The sequence below is a fragment of the Labeo rohita genome, chromosome 17 (assembly GCF_022985175.1).
Source record: "Labeo rohita strain BAU-BD-2019 chromosome 17, IGBB_LRoh.1.0, whole genome shotgun sequence".
Lineage (NCBI taxonomy): Eukaryota > Metazoa > Chordata > Actinopteri > Cypriniformes > Cyprinidae > Labeo > Labeo rohita.
The window spans coordinates 19252970-19280175 of NC_066885.1; the positions used below are offsets into that span (position 1 = coordinate 19252970).

At 36.1% G+C, this 27206-nt stretch overlaps 1 protein-coding gene across 1 annotated transcript in view; it reads right to left on the bottom strand.

Moving 5' to 3' along the window:
* Positions 1-27206, bottom strand: part of ush2a (Usher syndrome 2A (autosomal recessive, mild)) — a 269523-nt gene that overhangs the window by 29531 nt on the left and 212786 nt on the right. The window contains exons 55-60 of the mRNA XM_051132845.1: positions 26652-26850; positions 16233-16340; positions 15862-16045; positions 10004-10161; positions 4322-4480; positions 2686-2848 (exon numbers count right to left, since the gene is read on the bottom strand). Coding sequence (XP_050988802.1) covers positions 2686-2848; positions 4322-4480; positions 10004-10161; positions 15862-16045; positions 16233-16340; positions 26652-26850 — 971 coding nt within the window. The remainder of the gene's footprint in view (positions 1-2685; positions 2849-4321; positions 4481-10003; positions 10162-15861; positions 16046-16232; positions 16341-26651; positions 26851-27206) is intronic.

Genomic DNA, 27206 nt, shown 5'->3' on the forward strand with positions numbered 1-27206 from the left:
AAATAATTGTCATAATTGTGAGATAAAAAGTCAATACTTTTAAAAACAATTTAATCAGTGGCAACGGGTTTCCTTACATTACAGACTTCTTAAAAATAATAATAATAATAAAATACATTACAAACAAAAATTACCAACCTATACATTTCAGCCACTATTTCATAACACTAGGATCCTCTGGACATGCAGAGCAGCAGGTGGTACACACAATTAGTAAGAGTACAACGTTTTTCAATTTTACTCATTTTAAAGGTCCACTGAAGTGCTTTGAAACACGCAGGCTTATTCTATGTGTTGACGTAATTTCAACTGAAACAGGAAGAGAGGGCGGGACAAATCCAACAGCCCCGCCCCCTATTTTAAATAGTGTTTAGATGATATCACAGCTTGGGCCAGAGCCGTTGAACTCAGTAAAGCCGCATTTGACAGCCACAATCTTATCCATATCGTATTATCTAAATATAAAACAGCATTCTGTCTGTGTAGAATTAAAATGTGTCCGATACAAGTGACTGATTTCAGCTGCAGCTTCAGCGTCTATTTATAATGCAGGGGGGCGGGATGCGTCGGATTCCAGAGAACATTTGATTGGACAGAAAGTTTGATGAGAAGCTGAAGTGCAGGGTGATGTCATCAAAAATCATTGATCTAAATTGGCAGAAGTCAGATACTGTACGTTTTGAATGCTTATATCTACTAAACGAATTTTGTCGTTGTTTTGGAGCATACTAGCTTACAGATAACCTTAAGGCTAACATATTCATACTAAAAGCCAAAAAAAACAATTTTTATTTCATGGGGACTTTAAAAATGAAATATCTAACCTACTTGCTCCTTATGAGGTCAAAAATACAGCATTTTTACTTTAAAAACATCAACAAGAATTTAATTTATCATGATATGACCCATTTAAGAAGTCAAGAAGGCTGAGTAAGGAGTTCATCAATGCTTGTATTGTCTCACCAGCATCTTCTGCTTGAACTGTATGCATGCAATATGAACACGGATGTGTTCTTAGAAACTGATTTACAATAATTCTGTACAACAGCCAAGGACTATCCCAGGTAATGCCTCATTCTCCTGTGTAATATAAGTTAAACGCGTGGAGGACAAACATCCCTGAGGAGGGGACACTCACTTCACAATCTCAGATAACCTCCAATGAGCTGAATACATACACAATAGCACATTAAACCGATTACATTTAGCGCAGCACTGATCGCCGGTATTAAGATGAGCAGATAGAATAATACACCAAGTCCTTTAAGCCACGAGTGAATTCTCTGCCCCCTGAATGTGATGTATTTGCCAGAGTTTATCCCGCTCCCAAATCAGGGCTAAGATGAAATCCAGTCATGCGTTTGTCGGAATGCCCCGGCATCTGTGGCTATGCTAATGATATTTTCTTAAGATTTATGCGGGCTTAGACTGATCTGACCTTGCATATGAATGACACTGGTCAACAAGCCGCGTTGCCCTTGACTAAAATCTTACTCTGTTGCTAGCACACACACACACACAGACGCAATCATACTCGCGTAGAAGCCTAAACACTGTTTTCGCTGCCATCCAAGAGCGAAAACGTTGGGAAGACGTCTCAATTTATGGTTTAATCTGATCATTGTCTGGAATCCTTCAAGTCAAATCTGAATGGTTTAAATTGGCGTTCACGACGAGCAGCAATAAAGGTTCAAGCACGGCCGGCTGTGTTGTTTCCGACCATAAGGGCAATGATGGCAGCGTAATGATAGAGTTAGCTACTCTCCGGCGCGTTGCTCTCCGTTCTCCTTGAAGAATGCTTCTGTAACAGCGGAGTAAAGCATTCTGATGTGATCGTGCCATGTCAGTCTTAGCTTTATTCCCTCTGTGCGGGGTGCAAGCATCATGGCATTCTGTTTCATATTGCTCTCAAACGGCTCTGAATGTGCCTGGAATAATCAAAGTCAGCAGGGCAATGTCATCTTCCATTTAGAGCTGCCGATCAGCCTCTCTCTCTCTCTGCTCTGCGCTCAGATACCACAGTCACTGATATACAGCTGATATCCACATAAGCACTCCGCACTCCATTCTGCGCTTTCCTGCTGTCAGTTAGACAGGAACTAGAGAGGAAATGTTGACAAGTGTAACCAGCAGTGATTGGCCTGTTCACCTCAAGGTCACGGCATAATTACTGTTTGTGTTCGACTACGTTTCCGGCCTTCCTTTCAAACATGCCCTGACATGGACTCACATCTACACACACATTTATCCCCATGCAAGCTCTGTTTGACAGCATCTTTGTATGGAAGTGCATTTGCAGAGATTGAGAGAGGAGTATAAATAGCACTGGTTAACGTGTCCACGGAGCCAAAATATGTCTTAAAATGGCTTCAACTTTACACCAACTTTATTCAAGTACTAACAACTGGATGTCATGCTAATATAGCTATGAACATTTAATGATGAAAATTTTTAATGATGAGTCTTTATTTTTTAAGTGTTTGTAGTACAGTATGGTACTAGTAGCGCCAAAATTATGGGGAAATGCCAGGAAATGGATGAATAAAAAATTCTGTTTCTCAGAGAACATTTCTGTGCCAAATGTCTCTTTCCAAATGTCTTCTTCTTGCACAAAGGTTTTGAACCCCTAGTGGTACATAATGGACCTGTAGGGGATTTTGAATATGAGTGATGAGTGCCTTGTACCTGTATATGAAGTAGTTAATGATAAGGCCGTTGGGTTTGTGTGGCGGACTCCAGCGGACCTCGATAATGTCCGCACCTGCAGCTGTGAGTACTGGAGGGTCCTGAGCTAACGGAGCAGCTTCGGGGGTTCGAACAGACACCCCGTGTCCTACGCCACAGCCATCTGCACACGTACAAGCATTTACATGAAAGCATTTGATACACAGGTAAAAATCACAACTAATACAACATATTTAAACAGACAGAAAAGAAAAATTGAAGAGTTCAGATGCAAAACCAGCTAAAAGCCATCTCGGTCAAAAATGAGATAATGATACTGAGTGAATGCTCTCGACATATATTATACGTCCATCAAATACTTTTTCTTCAAACTCGCTAAAATACCAGCCTCAGCCCAATCAGAAGTACCAGTACTTACATAGAAACCCATACATCTGAGCCTGATAAAAATGCATTTTTTAAAGAAAGATGCCAAATGGATTTAGCTGGTTTTGCATCTGAACTCTTCAAATGTAAATATGTGTCTTTGATCCCCCCCTTATTTTAGACACTGACTGAGATAAATTAAAGGGTTAGTTCACTCAAAAATAAAAATTAGCCAATGAATTACTCTAGGCCTCCTAGGTGTATATGATTTTCTTCTTTCAGACGAATCCAATTGGAGTTATTTAAAAAATTGTTTTGGCTATTCCAAGCTTTATAATGGCAGTGGGCAGGTGTTTCTGTTCAACAGTCCAAAACAAGTCCAGTAAAGTGCATCCATCAATAATAAAAAGTGCCTCGCACAGAATATCGGGGGATGAATAAAGGTCTCATGCAGAGAATCAAACTAGAAAAAAAGTCATTATTACATTTTAAATATGGAAAAATATGGATATTTTTTCTCACAAAAACACATCAAAACATGAATCACCACCGCCATGTGAGGCACTTTTTATTATAGATGGATGCACTTTATTAGACTTCTTTTGGACTGCTGAACAGAAACACCTGCCCACTGTCATTATAAAGCTTGGAAGAGTAAGGACAATTTTTAACATAACTCCAAATTGATTTGTCTGAAAGAAGGAAGTCATGTATATGTAAGACCTGTATGACCTTTGTTCATCTTCGGAACACAAATTAAGATATTTTTGATAAAATCAGAGAGCTTTCTGACCTTGGATAGACAGCAGCGCAACCAAAAAGTTCAAAGCCCAGAAACGTAGTAAGGATATCATTAAAATAGTCCATGTGACATCAGTGGTTCAACCGTAATGTTATGAAGTAATGAGAACACTTGTTTGCAAGCAGAGAAATGCAACAAATGCGATGTGGTACTCTCGTGAATGTGCAGCAGAGACTGGTGTTGTTATTTATGTAGTATTTGTGCACAAAAATTATTTTCGTAGCTGCATAAAATTACGGTTTGAAACACTGATGTCACATGGACTATTTTAACAATGTCCTTACTACCTTTATAGGCCTTGAGCGTATCAGTTGAGTTGCTGTCTATGCAGGGTCTTAATCTGTGTTCAGAAGATGAACAAAGATCTTACGGGTTTGGAATAACATTACTGTGAGTAATTAATGGCAGAATTTTTATTTTTGGGTGAACTATCCCTTTAAGGTTTGCACTGTTCAGGTTTCAGAGTACCTGGTTGACAGGCCTGTACTTGAATATGGTAGAAGGTGTAGGGGTCCAATCCTTGAAGTAGCAGAAAGTGCTCTGGTCCAGCAGGGCGGATGAGGGGCCGCTCAGTGCCTGCATTAAGCAGGATGTTATATTCCAAAGGGGCGCTTGCATTATACACACCTTAAAGGGAAACAGAAACATAAAGTCACATTTACTTCTTTTTACTAACCGATATCCAATCATATCAAATGTGACAGTTTAAACGTGACACAAATGCAACCACTCACTAAACTGACAAACTAACCGAAAAGATTAGTGCCAACCCAGCATGAAAGCAAACACACAATCAGCTCACCCAGTCCACAGTCACAACATCCGAAGAGCGGTATGTACTCGTAATACAGTGCAAGGACTGACACACAGTGGATCTGACACTTTGGGAAGCTTTGCCCTTGATTCAACATCCTTCTGGGCAGGCAGGCACTTCCCCCGTTCCGTCTATCCCACGGCTGTCCGAAACGCACAGACACGCACGCGGTCTTCGGTAATGCATTTGAACTAAAGAATGTAGAGTCCCGGCATCCACGCTTTGTTAATATTCCCATCACTAGCGCCTTTCATAATTTACGGCAACTGGAGGCTGATAGGTTATTCAACATTTATGAGACCCGAGATGTATTCAGAACGGGCTGATTATCTTTACAAATGAAAAAGTTAAATTATTCAACTTCCTTCATTGCGTCTCCCTGAGCAGATGTAGTCTTTTGCCTGAGACACAAAAACCCGCTGGAATTAGACGGCGCTTTGATCAAAGCTTCCTGCCTGAGAAGTTCAATCGCACAGGTCCCTAAGTTCTATTATTTACAACTAATCACTGACTTTGGAGTTTTTGCACTTTCAACTTGAATGAGAGTCTAATAAGAAATAATGGCACAAAGGAAAAGAAAAGGAACATGCTATCAGATCTGATCCATCAAGCACAGGTGCAGCTTAAAACCGTGGCCGTTTGTGCATTCGGACTTAACCAAGCGTGAGATATTGTAGTTTGAAGCCATAGATTTTTCGCTTGCCTCTCTCGGAATGTAAAGTCAATAAAAGATCCGGGCTATGTAAATGTTTTCTGTGGGTATCAGGGCTGTTTAAGGGCTCTTATGGTGTAATTGAGGTTGTTTAAGGGGATCCTCTCACAGGAGAGAGGCATAATGGGGCAATAATAGCAAAAGATGGACCATCTGAGGCAGACAATCAGGACCGCTTGAATGTAGCCTGTGAAATCACTCTTGAGTGTGCGAATATGCGCGTGCACGCTTTGACACCCACCCGCCCTCCTGCACCTTCTTGAGGGAAAACAAATAAGAGCATGCAGATTCGCTTAGAAGTGCTTTGGACACAAGAGCAGGTGAATACACACACACAGATCTGACATGCAAAGGGTAGATGCTGCACATAGGTGCACATTTGTGCAGCAGGTGGGCTGGGTAGATGCTGCAAGCATGCATAAGAGCGGTCTGGGGTGCTGGAGTCTATGAACTACCACAGCTAATACCACGGGGAGAAAGAAAGGGAGAGGGAGTTTGCATTTGCTCTCCATGTGAGAGAACACTTGGCCCACATGCACAGTGGGATGTGCAGATGAGCCTGGTGCTGCAGTCTGAGAGTGTAAACAGAGTGATTGATTGATCAGTGGAGGCCAGTGGACTGCAATCTGCAATAGAAATGATGAGAACATCATGCAGGATCACAGCAATGACAACACACTCTGGATGACTGAGTGAACCAACAGCATGGCCACACCAAAAGGGACTCCCTGGAAAAAGGTAGCGATTTAAAAAAAAGTTATTTTCTGTTCTTTACCTTTGTGTTCACACCAATGAAAGGTTTAAGTACACACATTTAGCTAGTTAAGTTGTGGGATGTTGGGGAAACAGTAGTTAGCAATACCACAAACAATTACTACTCACTATGACACTATGGGCCAGTTCTACTTACGCCATCTTTTGGCGTTAAAATTGTACTGTCAGGTTTTAAGACGCACAGTGATGAATTAGCGCTGAAAAGGCGTGGACATTTATTTTTGCACCTGACCTTATTGAATATGCATTTGTAGGAGTTTCCTTTTCAGACACAGAATTTATGGGAGAAGAGTATTCGAATGAATCACGCAACATGTTTTACTAATGTTTGCGCTCGTCAAATTACTGCCATTTGTGCTATAATTTAACACCCAAAAAAGCATTAAACTATGTTGTGCTCAAAATGGCTGCAATTATTGATAGGAGGAAGCACCGCAGAGAACAGAGAGGATTTTTTCCACATGTATTAATTTCTTTGGAATGCCAGAAGAACACATTATCCGAACATATCGTTTGCCAAGTCATGTTATTTTTAATTTGTGTCAGGAAATAAAAGACGACTTGGAACCCTCAACAAGGAGTCACGCAATACCAGGTCTATCAAAACTTCTAGCAAACCTTAATTTTTTGGCCTCTTGGTTCTTTTCAACGTACTGTGGCTTTTTTATTTCTTTATTCTTTATTTGCAACTACACTAAGTTGCGCTGCGCTTGGTATACTGCGTTGGTCGATATGTGAATTAGATGTTGCGTCTGTGTTCTTTAATTTGCGCATTGTTAGTAAATCACCCGCAGAAATTTCCCCTCCCCATCTGCGCTGTTTTGGAATTGCGTTCTCGTGCTAATTCACCGTTTAGTAAAACTGGCCCTATGAATGTGGTGGTGTTCTGAAATGAAAAGTCCTCAAAGGTTTTTCTCTTTCGTCTACTGTTTTTTTTTGTTTGTTTGTTTGCTTTTATGAAACATAAATTCATGTCCCAGTCAATTTTTTGGATCACCAGTCATCACAGCTCAGTAAATGTTGGCCACGGACACAAAAATTACTTTAAATTTCACAGATCATGTTTTCATGCCATTTTAAGTCTTATTTTGATGTAACAAAGTGGTTTATATCTAAGTGTGTGAGTTGTTTACTTACTTTTTTATATTAGCCTTCTTATTAACGCCATTATACCGTTCATTCAGACAGATTTGCGAACGTGCACAAACACAAGAGGTGAGATTTGGGCCTGTTTACACTTGGTCAATTCATGCGTTTTCTTTGATCGGATATCTATCTGATTAGTTAAAACGTTTCCATTTACACTTGGCCACAAAAATGTGTCCTCGTAAAAAATGGATATAAATCCGTTCTTCAATTCCCGCACTATAAGCAAATTTAAAGGAGTTCAAGTCAATGAAAGCAATAGACATGCACTGCATTTTATTCAGCATCAGCTAATTTTAAGATCAAAGACTGCAACAGGAGAGGGCACAGCATTAGCACTGGAAATATACAGGTGCATCTCAATAAATTACAATGTCGTGGAAAAGTTCATTTATTTCAGTAATTCAACTCAAATTGTGAAACTTGTGTATTAAATAAATTCAATGCACACAGACTTAAGTAGTTTAAGTCTTTGGTTCTTTTAATTGTGATGATTTTGGCTCACATTTAACAAAAACCCACCAATTCACTATCTCAACAAATTAGAATATGGTGACATGCCAATCAGCTAATCAACTCAAAACACCTGCAAAGGTTTCCTGAGCCTTCAAAATTGTCTCTCAGTTTGGTTCACTAGGCTACACAAATCATGGGGAAGACTGCTGATCTGACAGTCGTCCAGAAGACAATCACTAACACCCTTCACAAGGAGGGTAAGCCAAAAACATTCATTGTCAAAGAAGCTGGCTGTTTACAGAGTGCTGTATCCAAGCATGTTAACAGAAAGTTGAGTGGAAGGAAAAAGTGTGGAAGAAAAAGATGCACAACCAACCGAGAGAACCGCAGCCTTGAGAGGCTTGTCAAGCAAAATCAATTCAAGAATTTGGGTGAACTTCACAAGGAATGGACTGAGGCTGGGGACACGGCAGACTGAGGCTGGGGTCAAGGCATCAAGAGCCACCACACACAGATGTGTCAAGGAATTTGGCTACAGTTCGTCGTATTCCTCTGGTTAAGCCACTCCTGAACCACAGACAACGTCAGAGGCGTCTTACCTGTGCTAAGGAGAAGAAGAAATGGACTGTTGCCCAGTGGTCCAAAGTCCTCTTTTCAGAATGGTGGAGAAGCACATAGCCCAAGTTGCTTGAAGTCCAGTGTTAATTTTCCACAATCTGTGATGATTTGGTGTTGTCATCTGGTAATGTCATCTGCTGGTGTTGGTCCACTGTGTTTTTTGAAAACCAAAGACACTGCACCCGTTTACCAACAAATTTTAGACCACTTCGTGCATCCTTCTGCTGACCAGCTTTTTAAAAATGCTGATTTAATTTTCCAGCAGGATTTGGTACCTGCCCACACTGCCAAAAGCAACAAAAGTTGGTTAAATGACCATGGTGTTGGTGTGCTTGACTGGCCAGCAAACTCACCAGACCTGAACCCCATAGAGAATCTCAGGGGTATTGTCAAGAGGAAAATGAGAAACAAGAGTCCAAAAAATGCAGATGAGCTGAAGGCCACTGACAAAGAAACCTGGGCTTCCATAGCACCTCAGCAGTGCCACAGACTGATCACCTTCATGCCACGCCAAACTGAGGCAGTAATTAAAGCAAAAGGAGCCCCTACCAAGTATTGAGTACATATACAGTAAATGAACATACTTTCCGGAAGGCCAACAATTCACTAACAATGTTTTCTTTTATTGGTCTTATGAAGTATTCCAATTTGTTGAGATAGTGAATTGGTGGGTTTTTGTAAAAATGTGAGCCAAAATCATCACAATTAAAAAACCAAAGACTTAAACTACTTCTGTCTATGTGCACTGAATTTATTTGCGGCCCAGACCACCTCCTGAAGTGGTTTTGGCGATCGGATTTTAATACGTCTCAAAAGCGTTTTGGTGGGCATTTACAAAAAACGCATGAAGTGACCAGGTGTAAACAGCCCCTTTATGGCATGAACCAATCACAGCCGAACATAACCAGTCATATCCAATCAGGAGGCATTGCCTCCTTTCATGTGACTTTTCTCCATTCGTTCTCAATTACCCCCTACCAAACTCACTGCAGCTTTAGGGGGTCTGTTAAACATCAATGGGCTCAGAGGAGGCGAGACAGACGTGGATTCCTGTTGTAACTTTACCTGTTGGACAATGTTTTGCTGCTGGAAAATGTTTTTTTAGAAAAACTATGTACTACGATTTTTTTTCTCATCCAATATTTTGAAGAGGATCTGCCTTCCTTGCCTCTTCGGAGGAAACACCCCTTATATATATAAATATATTATTTTGAACAACATGCACGTGATCAGCATTGGTACACCCCATCTAATACCTGAACTTCACTTCAACTCCACAGCAACAGCGGAGAAAGAGAGAATGAATGGGACACGATTGGACAGTGATGGCAGAACACGTGCAGGTGAAGGGCGAGCGCATCTCAAACAACTCTCCCCTAAATCACACTAGAGGTAGGAAAAGCTGTCACTTAGGTTTGAATGTTAATTGATTGGTGGGACCCATCTACGTCCGGCCCGCACTGATGCATGTACACCACGACCATGTTGGGACCCTGGTAAATTACACACAACGCCACTCGTAAATCCCTGCCCGCGTGCCGTCACTCTCGCAGGCCCGAGCAGGGATAAATCAGCCTTGCGTGAGTGCTAAATAGAGAGGCTGCATAGTGCATTAGGTTGTAAACATTACCTGGGGGTGACCAGGCAACAAAGACGGAGCGAGGACCATGGAGGCTGACATTATACGGAGGAGGAATCCTTTCCGGGGAGGAGACGGGGGTCTGAATGACGTATCTATCACTGAGACTGCTCCCGCCGCCGGTGCTGGCCTCCAACTCGTACACATATCTGTGAAGCAAAGACGGATAGGAGATAAATAAGTCAACTGCGAAACTAAATTATGCTATTAGCTTAAAAGTCTCCTGTCACAGAAGTTAAATTTGCCTCCGTTTCAGCGATTCTCCATTTCAGGTGGGAGTCGACGCTGCGTTTAATTATTCATCGTCTGCGAGAGAGGCGGATGCATTGATTCTGCCATTAAGCCATGTCTTTCACAGCAAGCGCAGTTTTGTTTGAGGATGTGCGTCTTTCATCAGAGTCCTCAGAATTGAGGCGTGAACGTCGGCGTAACAAACCAAATGTTATTTAAAATCATGAATGCAAGCTAAAAATAGTTACTCACGCTGCTAGTTCAGAATGATGTCATATAGAGTAATTTTTGACAAACATACAGCAGTTACAGCTGACGTTACAAAGAAAAAAACAAACAAAAATACATTTTATTAAAAAACACACTGTGAAGTTGAAATTATAGTATTAAATAGCAGCAAGGTTATTTCTTTACGAATTATTTATTAGGGCTGGGTAAAAAAAAATAAAACATTTATTTTAATCAATTCTTATTTTTATAAAACAATCTTGATTCTTTTCAATTAGTCTAGCCTGTTTTTAGTTAATGAATGGAACGGAAGCGCACCTCCCATTCAATAAATAGTAATAAGCTTTGTGCTTTTGTTACTTTTTATATAAAACAAAGTCTCAGATTTCATATTCTGTTTATTAATATTGTTTAATGTTGAGTGACAGATCGCTGTGGTGCTTCAGTTCAAAAGAAGTGTGTCTGAACCGATCGTCTCCTCCACTTTAATACCAGTTTCAGCATTAAATAAACATGAATAAACTTCCGAAGGTATGTTAAAATAAAGAGTACAACTTACTGAAATCTGTATCCTGTCTCATGTAATCACTCAATCAGTGTTTCAAACATCAAAATACGTCAAAATATCAGCTTGTAAACAACGTCACAATGTCAGTTAGAAAAATTAACTATAGAGAGGAGCATATGTGCACCATATAACATATTATAATTTGTACTGTTCTTCAGTGTTTAATTTATGTTTGAACAAATCCAAAAGCCATCATTTAAATATTTATAATTCAAAAAACAAACTGGAGTAGAAATATAATTATGTAATTGTAACTTTATTATTAGAAAAACTTTTTTGAGTGTTTGTACAAGTGTTTGTATATGAATCAGTTAATTTTAAACCTTCAATATTATAGTAATGTAGTACCAACAGTACCAATGTACTGTATATTTTACAGCATTAAATTTTTTTTCCTTGAAAAATTTGGCATGTACTGTACCTGATATACATCCAAAATAATCTTTTTTTTTTTTTTTTTACATTTGAATTTTTTTTTTTTATATAAAAACAAATCAACTTGGTGACTTGTTTATTTATGTTTTTTTTAACCATGACATTTTCCATTAAAAGAAAAAAGATTTCCCCACACCGAATTTGCTAAGGGTTCAAGTTACATAGATTCACTGCCAGGGTTTTTTATCATTAACAATTAAAAAAAAAATAATATAAAAAAAATTAACATTAATGATTTCCTGAAATAAACAGAAAACTTTTTATTTTTTAATTACACTTATAATTTTTTGTTACAGCTACTTGTCAAAGCAACATTTGTCATTTTCATTTAGAGCTGAAGTACTAAAATAACTAAATAACTAAAACTAAATAAAAATTAATAAAAACTATATAGAAATATTGAAAAAAATCTAAAAAAACACAACAAAATTACATTTTTTTAAAATTAACATATTAAAGAAGTCCAAGAATCCAAGATCCAAGTCTTTCTTTTTTCAGTCGATAAGAAATTACATTTTTTGAGGAAAACATTCCCGAATTTTTCTCCAAATAGTGGACCTCAATGGTGCTCCCAAGTTTGAACGTCCAAAATACAGTTTAAATGCAGCTTCAAATGGCTCTAAACGATCCCAGCCGAGGAAGAAGGGTCTTATCTAGCAAAACGATCTGTCATTTTCGAAACAAATTGTCATTGGATGACAAGGGGGTGAGTAAATTATCTGTAAATTTTTGTTCCAGAAGTGGACTTCTCCTTTAAAATAAAAACAACAAAGAAAAAAACCCTGAATAAAATTGAATAAAAAAATTAACAAAATCTATAATAGTATATTAATGATAATTAAATCTATTCATTGCACTGACAAACAAAAAGCATTAACACATTTTATATATCACTATTAATAACAGACAGTGGACAAACCTTTTCTGCAAGCAAAATGTTAAATAAATAATACGAATGTGACCAAAAATTAGTAACTGTAAAGACAAATGGTCACTATCACAAAATAAACTGGCAGTATTTAAAAAAAAATTAATTTCAAATAACTTTTCAAAGAGGGTTTCACCAGACTGAATGAATGAATGAATGAACTTACGACTACTCAACTACTGAGCCTCATGAAATGTACCATTTTATTTCTTATATAAACGGAGAAAAGAAACGGCTCAGATGACTAAGCCTTCTTATAATTCTGCTTTTACATTATACTTGATTCATTGGAAAAGTCCCCGCTGGATCGATATGGTGTGATACTATTTAACAGATGACATTGTTAATGCAATGCTGATCAGCCCCTCCACTGTGATCTGTGACAGGCGTGACAGATGCTCTGAACGGACATGCATATGAATAGAAAGGGAAGTGTGTGTGTGTGGGTGTGTGTGTACTCGCATGTATTAACGCTTGATGTGGGTTATAAAAACACTCTGCGGAAGGCTCTTTTAAGACATACATGACTTCACAAGATAGATTTGCCTTTTAAACAGAGATGGGTGTCAGTGCAAAGGTGTGCATTAGCAATGTATGTGGGTCATGTTCAACATTAAAGGCTTTTAATTTGCCATAAACTCCATAGCCAGCCATTAATACCTCCACATTAACTATTGTTCCAGCACTATCCCTTTAAAATAGTCACATCAGTTATTATATACCGTGCTCATCATGTGTAATAAAAGCATTAGCGATATTAATCAGAGAACACGTGAAGAGTCTGGCCAGAGAACAGCTGCGCATACCAACGTGGCCATTGTGTACGTTGCATACTTCAACTCAAATAAACATGATGTGGCGCATCAAAGGAGGTGGCGAGCGGCTAACCTGTTTCCCCAGAGGGAGAAAGGTTAATATTTCACTCGTCAGAGAGACTTTCTACGATGGTGAGGTAAGTGACAGCTAATCAACATTGTCATAAATAATCGATGAGCAGGAGTGCAGGCAGAACACCCCCCACCCCCAGCCCCCTGCTTAACTGTTTCCCACATCAGCCTATAGCCTCTCCGGATAATGAACCCCTCGTCTGCCGCTGTAACGCTCCTTACAGGGCTAAATTGGAAGAAGAAAGGGAAAGGGAAGAGCACGAGAGAAGGGAATGCCTTTTGGCAGGTCATCTGGAATTACGGCAAATTAAACGTCATGGCTATCCCCGAGCTACAGTATAAACACAAGCAGTGGAGGGACAATGAGAGGGAGGTCAGGTGACCGAATGACCTGTCCAATCAGAAGACACATGGTTTTGACAGTTCAAATCAGTGTGGAAGATATAGATTTGCATGTTGAAAAAGGTTTAAACACACACACACATACTCTGCTTTTCTCTCTCTCTATATATATACACGTGAGAGAATGCAGCGAACAATCTACGAATCACTGATTGTAAAATAATGAAACAAACAGATTTATCCTGTATCTTAAGCAGCTTATGAGACTGAACCAGTGCAAATATTTACACAACATATTGCACAAACTAACCAATTATTTTGCACACACAGCGTCCCTGTGTGCATTTTTTGATTACAGCCAACCAACAGATTTCACAGATGCTAAGACCAAATATATTCATGAATAACGAGGCAGTGACAAAACAGCTAAATTTCGACAACATCAAGATTTTTTTTTCTCAAACTGTATTTACTAATGTATTTACAATACAAAATACTTATTCGTTAGTAAGATTTTTTTTTTTTTTTTTTTAAAGAAGTCTCTTCTGCTCACCAAGCCTGCATTTATTTGATCTAAAGTACAGCAAAAATAGTAAAATTCTGAAATATTTCTACTATTTAAAATAACTGTTATCTATTTGAATATAGTTTAAAATGTAATTTATTCCTGTGATTTAATAGCTGAAGTTTTAGCATCATAACTCCAGTCACACGCTCCTTCAGAAATCATTCTAATATTCTGATTTGTTGGTCAAAAAACATTGGCTTTATTACTATTATTATGAGGTTTCTTGATAAATAAAAAGGTCAGAAGAACTGCATTTATCTGAAATAGAAATATTTTGTAACATTATACATGTCTTTATCATCACTTTTGATCAATTTAAAGCATCCTCGCAAAATAAAAGCATTAATTTCTATAATTTCCTGCTAAAAATAAAAAAAACATTTATTATTATTATTATTGGATCTTTCTACTCATCAAAGAATCCTGAAAGAAAAGTACTCAACTGTTTTAAATATTGATAATAATATTAATAAAAATGTCTTGAACAGCAAATCAGCATATTAGAATGATTTATGAAGGATCATGTGACACTGAAGACTGGAGTAATGATGCTGAAAATTTAGCTTTGATCACAGAAATAAATTACATTTTAAAATATATTCAAACAGAAAACAGTTATTGTAAATAGTAAAAATATTTTTTATAATATTACCGCTTTTTCTGTATTTTGGATCAAATAAATGCAGGCTTGGTGAGCAGAAGGGTCTTCTTTTAAAAGCATTAAAAATTTTACTGTTAAAAAACATTTGAATGGTAGTGTATACTACTATTTATATACTTTAATTACTATGTTCTACTTTAAAATTTTATCAAATAATGATATATTGTATTATAATATTATAATAACCATATAATATATATAACTGTAATATATAATGTATTAAATATATACTATTACATACTAATATATATATATATATATATATATATATATATATATATACAGAGATAGTATACACAGAGAGAGAGAGAGAGAGAGTTTTATTTTTTTCAATTATGTAATAATAGTGAATTATTAATAAACGTATGCTAGAAATCCTAAAAATATCCTAAAATCCTAAACACTTTACAATAAGGTTCATTAGTTAACATGAACTAAGAATGAACAGTACTTCTATATAATTTAATAATCTTAGTTAATGTTACTTTCAGCATTTAACACATTAATAAAATCACAAGTTGCGTTTGTTATCATTAGTTAATGCACTGTGAGCTAACATGAACAAACAATGAATGACTGTATTTTTATTACCTAACATTAATAAAGATAAATAAATACTGTAATAAATGTATTGTTCATTGTTTGTTCATGTCAGTTAATACATTGTTGACAAATGACACCTTGTTGTAAAGTGTTACCAAAACTCCTATAACAGTCTCAGTCTCGCTATCAATCAACGGCAGAAAAGTTTTGTTGCTGTCCTATCCTGAGTCACAAGGGGAACGCGATCAATGCGCTTTTTCAAGCCAACGCTGCTGCTCATTAGCTAGCCTCCCTGCTCACTCCTCTTAAAAACTTTTAATGATTTGGTATCAGAGCAGCTCTGTTACTGAAGAGCTCTGTTATTGTAGAGTCCCAGGATTCTTTAAGACACACATAGGATTAGATGTCATCGATAATCAAGTGCTAATGGCTTGTTAAAGATGGCTGACAGATAGAACCTGGTGTTGGGCTGAAGGCCAGTGTCTGTGTAGCTCATCTTTCCTCCGTCACCGGTGAAGACGACCACTCCGTCACGCAGCAGCCGATACCGAGAAAGCAGGCCGTTGGCTTTGAGCGGCTGGCTCCAGTGAAGCTCCACCGCTGAGGAGTTCACCTGTATATGCCTGGGCACTGCCCACACATCTAGAGAGAGAAAAAATGATAGGATAAGTGTTGAAAGAAGGCCAGAATGATTTATCATTTTTATACTTTTAGAATAGGGATAAATAAAGCTCTGATTGTGTGATTATGCATTCAAAATCAAAATAATTCAATTATGAGATGATATATTAGAGTGAGTGTGAGTGTGTGTATGTGCCTGTGCATTAACCTGCTGGTGCATCTTCCAGCGTGTGGCCCATAGATGGCTGACTTGCTCCGCAACCAGCTGCAGTGCATGCAACAACAATGAAGCTGTAGTTGGCGTGAGGCTCCAGACCTGCAAAAACAGTCAACAGACATATTGCCTTTAAACACCACACCTAACAAACACCTTCTCAATATCCATAGGTGCTAATGAATTTATTATTAACCATACACTCTAAAAATGCTGAGTTGAAAACAACCCAGCTCTGGGAGAAATATGGACAAACCCAGCGACTGGGTTGTTTTGACGCAGCGGTTGGGTTAAATGTTTAACCCAATCTTCTGGCCAGTTAACTCAATTATTGTTTAAAAAGTACTATAAGGCTGGGTTAAAATGAACCCAAAATAGGTTGTAAATTAAAAATCAGACAAATATTATTAGAGGCATCAGTAATAATCAAAAGGTGAACATTGATTCAACTTATTAATAAATGCTCAATGTTAATTTTCAACCTATTTTGGGTTCATTTCAAACAAGAAATACAGTAATTTTAGGCAACAGTTGAGCTAAACGAAATTATCCAGAAGGCTGGGTTAAACATTTAACCCATTGTTGAGTCATCACAGGACCCAACCCAACCCTATCTTCTGGCTAGTTTTATTTAAATGGATATTTCATTTAAATGACTATACGGCTGGTTTAAAATTAACTCAAAATAGGTTGTAAATTAAAAATCAGACACATAATTATTAGAGACATCAGTATTAATCAAAAGGTGAACATTTGTTATCTAGCAATCTAAAAAATGTGTATTACTTAATTCTTATTTATTCAGCGTATTAATAAATGTTAATTTATTGAACATATTAATACATATTAATTTCCAACCTAATTTGGATTTGTTTTAAACAAGACATACAGTCATTTTAAGCAATAGTTGAGTTAAATCAAACTACCCAGGTGGTTGGGTTAAATATTTAATCCAACCACTGGGTCAAAACAACCCAATCACTAGGTGAAATATGGACAAACTCAGTGACTGGGTTGTTTTGACACAGCGGTTGTGTTAAATTTTTAACCCAACCTTCTGGATAGTTTTAACTTAGTTATTGCTTAAAATTAATATATGACTGGCTTAAAATTAACCCAAAACAGGTTTAAAATTAAAAATCAGGAATATAATTATTAGAGGCATCAGCAATAATCAAAAGGTGAACATTTATGAACAAGCAATTAAAAAAAATATTTAATTATTATTGATTCAGCTTACAATAAATGTTAATTTATTGCACATATTAAAACATTTTGGGTTCATTTTAAGCAAGAAACATAATCATTTTTAAACAATAGTTGAGTTAAACAGTTAAATAGTTGAGTTTAATTATTATTTATTCAACTAATACTTGTTAATTTCCAACCTATTTTTGGTTCAATTTAAGCAAGAAATATAGTCGTTTTTAAGCAATAGTTAAGTTAAATAAAACTACCCAGAAGGTTGGGCTAAACATTACAACGGCTGAGTAAAAAAAAAAAAAAAAAAAAAAAAAAAAAACAGTCACTGGGTTTGTCCATATTTCACCCAGCGCTGGGTTATTTTTAATCATTTCAAAATATTATTGTTATTATATGATATTGCAATCTCTTTTAATAGAGAGACCCTGTAAAATTTAAATAATATTAAATGTGAATATAATGTATCATATTTAATACTTATATTTTTCACACATATAATTCATCTAAAAATCTAAAAATACTATTAAAACTAGTAATTCAGCTGCTAAATATATAACAAGTCAGTAACACTTTACAATAAGGTGTCATTTGTTAACACTAGTTAATTTATTAACTAACATAAAAGAACAATGAACAAAACATTACACTATTTATTAATCTTCGTTAATGTTAGTTAATAAAAATAGCCATTCATTGTTTGTTCATGTTAGTTCACAGTGCATTAACTAATGTTATCAAACACAACTTGTGATTTTAATAATGCATTAGTAAATGCTAAAATTAAATGCTGTAGAAGTACTGTTCATTTTTAGCTCATGTTAACTAATAAACTTTATTGTAACGTGTTATCAACATATACATTTATATATTTTCTGGAATGAATATTCTTGGACTGTTAAATGTAATATTAACGCCAATGGAGTAATGAACAGCTAAATGTATAAATAATAGAATCAACAAAAGCCTTTTGTTTCATTAAAAAACAGTGTGTGCTATTGTAATTATAAATAAATAAAAATAAAAATTAAATTTTTATAAATAATACCGTATTAAAATGAGAAATACTGTAAGTAAATAAATAAAGTGTGAGTAATTTGGTGTCTATCACAGCACCTGTGACAAAGATGCAGCTTCAGCAGTCAGAACTCTAAATCTGGTCCTAATCCCGAAGCACTTTAAATCTCGCTCTAATCCTGAACTCTGCGCACCCCGTAAAGCCATGCCCGTGTCCGTGGAGCACTGCTTCCACATCTGGAGGAACGCGTGCACCCGCGCTCCTGCTTAGTATGCCTGACGGCCTCTCTCATTTAACCCAAACACAGATCAATGTTTTCAGAACGTTGAGCTGTGTTTGGGTTAAGTAAAGAATTCTGTTGAGCATACTAAACACAAGGGACAACCGCTGAATACTGCCTTTAAAGCTTCACTTCACACATCGCCATGCAAAACATGTCCAGGTGTGTATTCTAGAAGGGCTAGGTTATTATAGTGTTGAGGGGTAAGTTATTATAGCATTAGTGTTCAGAGAGGCCGAAGGCATTTGCATGGCATAAATCCAACCTAATTTAGAGATCAAATCTTAAGGAGGTTAGCTTTAGAAATAATATTAGTAAAAGCATTTATATTCTATTTTATTACTATTATTATACGTAGGAAAGGAGACATTAAATAATTAGAAATATTAAAAACAACAACAACAACAACAACAACAACATTTATATGACTTATAAAATTATTTTAATGAAATCACCCTCAGTAAGACTTTGAATTCTCATTCAAACTGAAGGGGGCACTCTTAGCCTATTAAAGACATATGCACCTTTAATCAAAACGGCATATAAATAAATATATAAATAAACAGGAGTTTAAAAAAATCAATCATTTTAGCTCTAACCCCTCTAAGCACACAGCGGCCCATTTGTAGCACATGGCTAACACAAAGTGAAACAATGCCGTAACTGTCATCCAAATTGCTCTGTACAGCAGCGTGAGGAAGTGTGAGGTAATAAATGATATAAAAAGGTATTTTATTGACAAGCTGCCATTTGCTGTTTGCATTAGAGAATACGAGAAGATGACAGGTGCGATCCCTGAACGTGGCGACCTGATGAGAAAAGGCCTGCAATGCTTACTCACTTTACCTGCCACATTGATAAAACCTCTAAATAATTAAGTGCCCACTTCCTGTCTACAATTACTTAATGTTTTTTTTCTGTCTGGAGGGGATTATGAAGCGATCTGTGGGCTCCACGTGTCGGCCAAGCTAGGAGACTACCCCTGATGCCTTTTATAGGATCAGTTTCCTCCCGCTCACGCATAATTTAGGAGGCAGAGGTTCTTCTCTTCTATCAGGACATGGGCAGACCTCGCTGAACCCTGATAAAGCAGCAGCTGCACACGGGAGACAGATAAGCCAGGTAGAGAGAACGCGGGGTGATGGTGGTGCTGGTTGAAAACTAACCAATGACTTCGTACGCTTACATGAGAGCTTATTATGACATGACGTCTTTAAGTTTTTAATTGCGTAAATGATGTTATTATGCTCAGAACACTCTTATAGCATTACACTTCTGTTCTCTAGTGGGAAACAGAAATATAAATGCTAGTACTGTATATTAATAAATTATTAATTCATTTACAAATGTCCAATTAAACGCATGGCTTGCGACATAATTTTTATAATTGAGAGCCATAATTCACATCAGTTAATGAAAAGCTATACATATTTTAGATTCTTTGGGGATTTGATAGTTAATTTAACAGAAGCTAATTTGCAATGATGAAGTGACTATACAATATAAAGAGTTTTATCTGACAGGCATGTATAATCTCTCATATTTGAACAAGCAATTTACACATTGACATGAAAATGCATTTTTGGATCATTTAAATATTAAAAAATGTGTTATGCAATTGCTTAAAGCTCACAGGCCATGCTGCAATTTTTCATCAGATATATATAAATAAATAAATCTACAATTTTAATTATACCATCTAAATAATCTAAATTATATTAAATCCATGAGGTTAGGATGACATTCATAACACTATTGTTATTTTAAAAAAAGAGAGAATATGCACTGCCAGTCAAAAGTTTTTGAACACTAAGATTTTTAATGTTTTTTAAATCTCTTCTGCTCACCGAGCCTTATTTGAGTCAAAGTACAACAAAAACAGTAACATTTTTAAATATTTTTACTATTTAAATAACTGTTTTCTATTTGAATATATTTTAAAATGTAATTTATTCCTGTGATTTTAAATATGTATATTTATGAATATCCAGTCACATGATTCTTTAGAAATCATTCTAATATTCGGATTTGCTGCTTATTATTATTATGTTGAAAACAGCTAAGTAGATTTTTTTCAGGTGTCTTTGATGAATAGAAAATTCAGAAGAACAGCATTTATCTGAAATAAAAATCTTGTAACATTATAAATGTCATTATCATCACTTTTGATCAGTTTAAAACATCCTTGCCAAATAAAAGTACTAATTTCTATAATTTCTTTCCCCCCAAAAAAATAACTCCAAACTTTTGAATGGCAGAGTGTATAATGTCACAATAGATTTTTAAATTTATATAAATGCTGATCTTTCAACTCATCAAAGAATCCTGAAAAAATGTACTTAACTGTTTAAATATTAACAATAATAATAATAGTAATAATAAATGTTTCTTGCAACAAGCAAATCAGCATATTAGAACGAATTCTAAAGGATCATGTGACACTGAAGACTGGAGTAATGATGCTGAAAATTTAGCTTTGATCACAGAAATAAATTACATTTTAAAATACATACAAATAGAAAGCAGTTATTTTAAATAGTAAAAATATTTCACAATATTACTGCTTTTGCTGTATTTTGGATCAAATAAATGCAGGCTAGATAAGCAGAAGAGAATTCTTTAAAAACATTAAAAATCTTACTATTCAAAAACTGGTAATGTATATATATACACATCTATATATAACATTTAACCACTTTAAACATTTTTTTCTCGCTCACTGCATTTTCCCCCAATGAGTTAAAACTAATAATGCTTTAATTATTGATGCCTTTCATATATTTGGTCTCCATTCATTACAATAACAAAGTGGACAGGAACTGTCTTTGTCACTAGGAGTGCTGTCATATGAAAGGACCGGCTCTCACAGCGCGTGTGAACGTGCGCACAGCTCCTGTAGCGACAAAGGCCAGCAAAGAAATGTTTGAACGTGATCACTTTCAATTCCACGCGTCACACACCACCTCAGTCAATTTCAGTCTTTGATAGTACAGCCAGATGTAAACTGGCATATTCAACTTGCTTCGAAAATAAAGTTTTAGTATTAGTTGTTTCATAGGTACCAGCTAAATCTCTAATCCACTGACTCTAATGTGCTGTTTAAAGTGGCGGCTTTGTTGCCACAGCGAAAGCAAGCAGGAGGCTTGAGTGCTTTGGTGTGTGTGTGTGCGCGTGTTTAATCATGTCAAGTGAGGGAGGGCAGGAAGTTTGGAGGTTTTAAGAAGCACAGAGGTGCTTCTCAGCAGCAGTCGGCGCTGAAACACAGACGCTCGGGTCGGTCGAGTCGGCGCACGCCACAAAACACTGGTAGGATTTACCAGCTCCGCGCAGAGGGACATGAAAGTCTCAACGCGGCTTTAGAGCCTCTCCACAAAGGAAACCCCGAGCAAAGGCATTTGCAGCCGCTGCCAGCGATTGAACAGCATCGCCGCCACCTCGCATCCCAGCCAGCGAGTCCGCCTACGCCTGCCATCACCCCCAGCCAAGTCTTAAACACGCCACACTGCCAGCCAGCCAAATCTGCCATCAGATCCCCTCCCTCCCCGCTCACCCCAGGATCCAGGACTGGCTGATTGGTTTGGTGCGTTCCTTCGCTGCCAACTTCAGGGCCTTCAGAGGAACAGAGAGAACTCCGAAAGCCCCTTACCGCTCAAATATCTTTGGTCGACAGCGAGTTGCAGAGGAGCTCCAGCCATTTGAAGGTCCCTGCTGATTTCAAGCTTATTTACAAAGATGTGCTGCTTCCCAGCGGCCCCTCTGGAGTGTGCAGACAGACAGCCAGTGGCTAAGCGCCGCTGAAGCTGAAGCTGAAGGCAGAGAGGTCTGAGCTTGTGTTCTGAGAGGAAAAGCAGGAACTACACGGCAGGAGATTCCTCACAAAGAACAGCAGCCGAGAGGCCGTGTACATGGGAAACCTGCTGTTTAAACATTGCTTGCTTTCAGTGCGATTCTGCCTAAGAGGTGTTTAAACTACACAGACTACACAGTCAGAATGCTCTCAAAAACATACAAGGTACTCAAATAAATGAACATGGTTTTCTTCTGGATGTTCGTGAGTTCAAACGCAGGAAGTGAGGATGTCAATCTTTTTGGCGTTGTGGGATGTTAGCATTCCCAGAGTCAGCTAGCTCTCAGAGGAGCGGCTCCCCGCATGCGATTCATTCAGATTAATCCTGACTGGAAAGAGATCAGATGCTCCTCAAAACGATATGCCCGACTCAGGTTTGATAATCATGTCAGTGATAGTGTCGACAGGCTGGAGCGAGAAATCTCTTTTTTTTCTCTGCATGAAATGTGTGTTTCGTATGGTCCGTAGAGACAGACACTTACAACATAAATGTGCTATCTGAACAGAAGCCTGTTCAAAATCATGCTTCAAAAGGAAACAAAATACATATTTCATTAAGAATACATAATAAATGAATTAATAAACAAATTATTAAGATTACCTCTGCTATTATTATTACTGCCACCAACTGATTATCTACTGATTATAATAAATTATTATATTAACAGCAGTTGCACATATCAATATTTGCTGAGAAAATAAAATGGAAAAATAAGTTTAATTATCATTATTATTATCATCATCATTAGCATTAAACAACAACTACAACAATAATAATAATAGTGCCACCAAATGATTGCCTGAATTTGACCTGATTTTGTTAAATTTAATCTTATTATATACTAATTATAACAATAAACTGCATTAATGCATATGTCAGTATTTGGTTAACAATAATAATAATAATAATAATAATAATAATAATAATAATAATAATAATAATAATAATAATAATAATAATAATAATAACAACAATGATGATGATGATGATGATAATAATAATAATAATAATAATAATAATAATAATGCCTTCAAATTATTACCTGAATTTTACCTGGATTTGGTGAATTTAATTTTTAATATGCACTAATTATAATAATAAACCGCATGAATGGATATGTCAATATTTGGTTTGCAATAATAATAATAATAATAATAATAACAACAACAACAACAACAAAAATGCCTCAAAAGTTTAGCAGAATTTTGTACATTCAATTTTATTATATACTAATTAAATGCATATGCATATTGTAATAATACTAATACTAATAATAACAACTGAATTTTACCTGAATTTGGTGAATTTAATTTTATTATATAGTCATTATAATATATATAATTAAACTGCATTAATGCATATTTCAATATTTGTTTTGTAACAATAATAATATCCATTTTATTAATACAATATAATACAATAGAATATAATAATGCTTCCAATTGGTTACATATTTTATCTGAATTTACTGAATTTAATTACATTACATATTAATTATATGTAACCTGCATTAATGCATATGTCAATATTTAATTTGCAATAATAATAATAATAATAATAATAATAATAATAACTCCAAATGATTAACTGAATTTTACCTGAATTTGGTTTAATTTTATTATATAGTAATTAAAATAATAAACTGCATTAATGCATATGTCAATATTTGTTTTGTAATAATACTAATAATAATTTCCATTATAATATAATAATATAATAATAATAATATAATATAATAATGCTTCCAAATGGTTCCATATTTATGAATTTACTAAATTTAATGACATTACATATTAATTATATGTAAACTGCATTAATGCATGTGTCAATTTTTGATAAGAAAAAACTCTAAAACCTATAAACATTACATTATTAATACAGACATTATAATTTGTGGCTACATTAAGATTTTATGCACAAAATGTAAAATTTGATCATCAAGATGATGATTATTATTATATTATTATGGCAACACTTTACAATAAGGTTCATTAGTTAACATTAGTTAACTACATTAGTAGTAAGAATAAACAATACTTCTAAAGTATTTATTCATCTTAGTTAATGTTAATTTCAGCATTTACTAACACATTATCAAAATCACAAGTTGTGTTTGTTAACATTAGCTAATGCACTGTGAACTAACACACAAACAATAAACAACTGTATTTTTATTAACTTACATTAGCAAAGATTAATAAATATGGTAATAAATGTAGTTCATCGTTTGCTCATATTAGTTAATACATTAACTAATGTTAACAAATATCACCTTATTGTAGACTGTTACCAATATTATGATATTAATAATAATGATAAAAAAACGAGTAAAAAAACAAAACAAAACAAACAAAAAAAAGAAAAAGAAAAAGATAAAACAGATACTGCTCAGAGAAAAATGTAAATCTTCCTTGGACCGATATTTGTGAGCACTTAATCTAAATCCCTCTCTCTGTGTGTGCTGGCTGTTGTGCAGCTGTCCATTGCCATGTGCTGGGCTGCCGAGTCGGGCGGCGCTGAAAGTGGGAGTGCGCCGCGCGCGTACCCTTGCGGTGGTGACGGATGGCTCAGGGCCAGGAACACTGCTCCTCTCCCAGGCAGATAAAAGAAGCCCCACAAATCAGCGGAGGCCTCAGGAGTGATGGGCAGGCCGGCTGCTCATTGCGGGAATCAGGTGTAAATTCAGTCATTAGATTGCTTCCAGAAACAGCATGCATAAATAAAGGCAGGGCACATGGAGGAGACACGGCGGATCCTCACTCTCTTACTCTCGCCGCTGCTGCCGTCAGGGCCAGCATGGGGCAGCGTGTAGGGGGCGGCTGCTCTCCACTGCTAAACTGATTCATCACCCACTCTCTGACTTTCCTCTTTATTTCTCTCTCCTGCATTCAGTACTTTCCATACCTCCTAATGTCAAAGTTCAACATAACACTGAGTGTTGTTAAGATACAAGCCTTTCTTTAATGGTAATACATTTTACAGTACAAAATATTCTAAAGATATTTGTGGATTGTAACGCAAGTAATTAGATGGTATAACAACAAACATGTGACCCTGGACCACAAAACCAGTCTTAAGTAGCACAGGTATATTTGTAGCAATAGCCAAAAATAATATTAATTTTTCTTTTATGGCAAAAATCATTAGGACATTAAGTAAAGATCATGTTCCGTGTAGATATTTTGTGAATTTCCCACCGTAAATATATCAAAACTTAATTTTTGACTAGAAAAATGCAACTTTAAAGGCGATTTTCTCAATATTTTGATTTTTTGCACCCTCAGATTCCAGATTTTCAAATAGTTTTATCTTGGCCAAATATTGTCCTATCATAGCAAACCATACATCAGTGGAAATCTTATTTATTTATTCAGCTTTCAGATGATGTATAAATCTTAATTTCAGAAAATTGACCTTTATGACTGGTTTTGTGGTCAGGGGTCACATATTAGAAAACATATATTCGTGTTACAAAATCTATGGATATACTATATATAAAAAACAAAAACTAGGCTGCATTTATTTGACCAGAAATACAGTAAAAACTGTAATATTATAAAATATTATTCATTTAAATTTTAACTTTTTTTTTTACTTTAATATTGTTTAAAATGAAGTTTATTCCTGTGATGGTAAAACTTAATATCAAAACTGTTAATCAATTTTACAGTACAAAATATTCAAAATACGTTTGTGGACTGTAGCATAAGTAATTAGATGGTATAACAACAAATATTAGAAAACAGATATTTGGGACACAAAATCTATGGATATTTATGAGTCACTACATAAAATGTTTAAATTATTTCTATTCTTGTCCTAAATTAAATTAAATTAAATTAAATTAAAATAAAATTATATTTTTTTTTATAGAAAGATAGAACTATATTAATAATATTAATTATATAATTATATTATAATTATATATATATATATATATATATTTGAAACATTTTGTTCTGTAACAATGTGTTTAACTAGTCACTTCAGATCTTTTTAATGCAAACTTGCCAAATAAAAAAAACTTACTGACCCCAAACTTTTGAAAGGTAGTGCATTTGTAATACCTGTGATATTGTAAGCCATCTCCCCATCTTTATGCGTGTGAATGACTCCAACGCCGCTCTGATTGATGCGGTACTCCCGGACGATACCGTTCGGTTTGGCCGGAGCCACCCAGCTGATCCTTAGGGCCCCGGGCCCCAACGCGCTCACCGCCGGAGCAGCGATTCCCTCTGGCTCCCCCTGGACAGTCACTGCCACAACCTGCACACACACCAAAAAGAATTACAGAGCAATTTGCCCTAATGGAGGCTTGGATATCCTGCTCTAATAGAATGTCACTAGTGGTTTCAACTCTTGTCTTTAGGAGTGGCAGACTATTAGGAAAGGGCCGCGAGAGGTGGTTAAGGTGTTTTTTTTTCGGCTACGTGTAGGCTGGCCCGGCGCTGGCCTGATGTGCTTGTGAGCCTGCAGAGTGTCCACAAAGATTAAATCAGGTTCCTCATTCCCACCGACAGAGCTGGCTGAGCAGGGTCCCGCTGAGCGACAACAGGGTGCCCCGTGGTAATTGCTCCCCTTGTATTGGGTCGGACAATAATTGCAACTGTTTGGGCAATGCT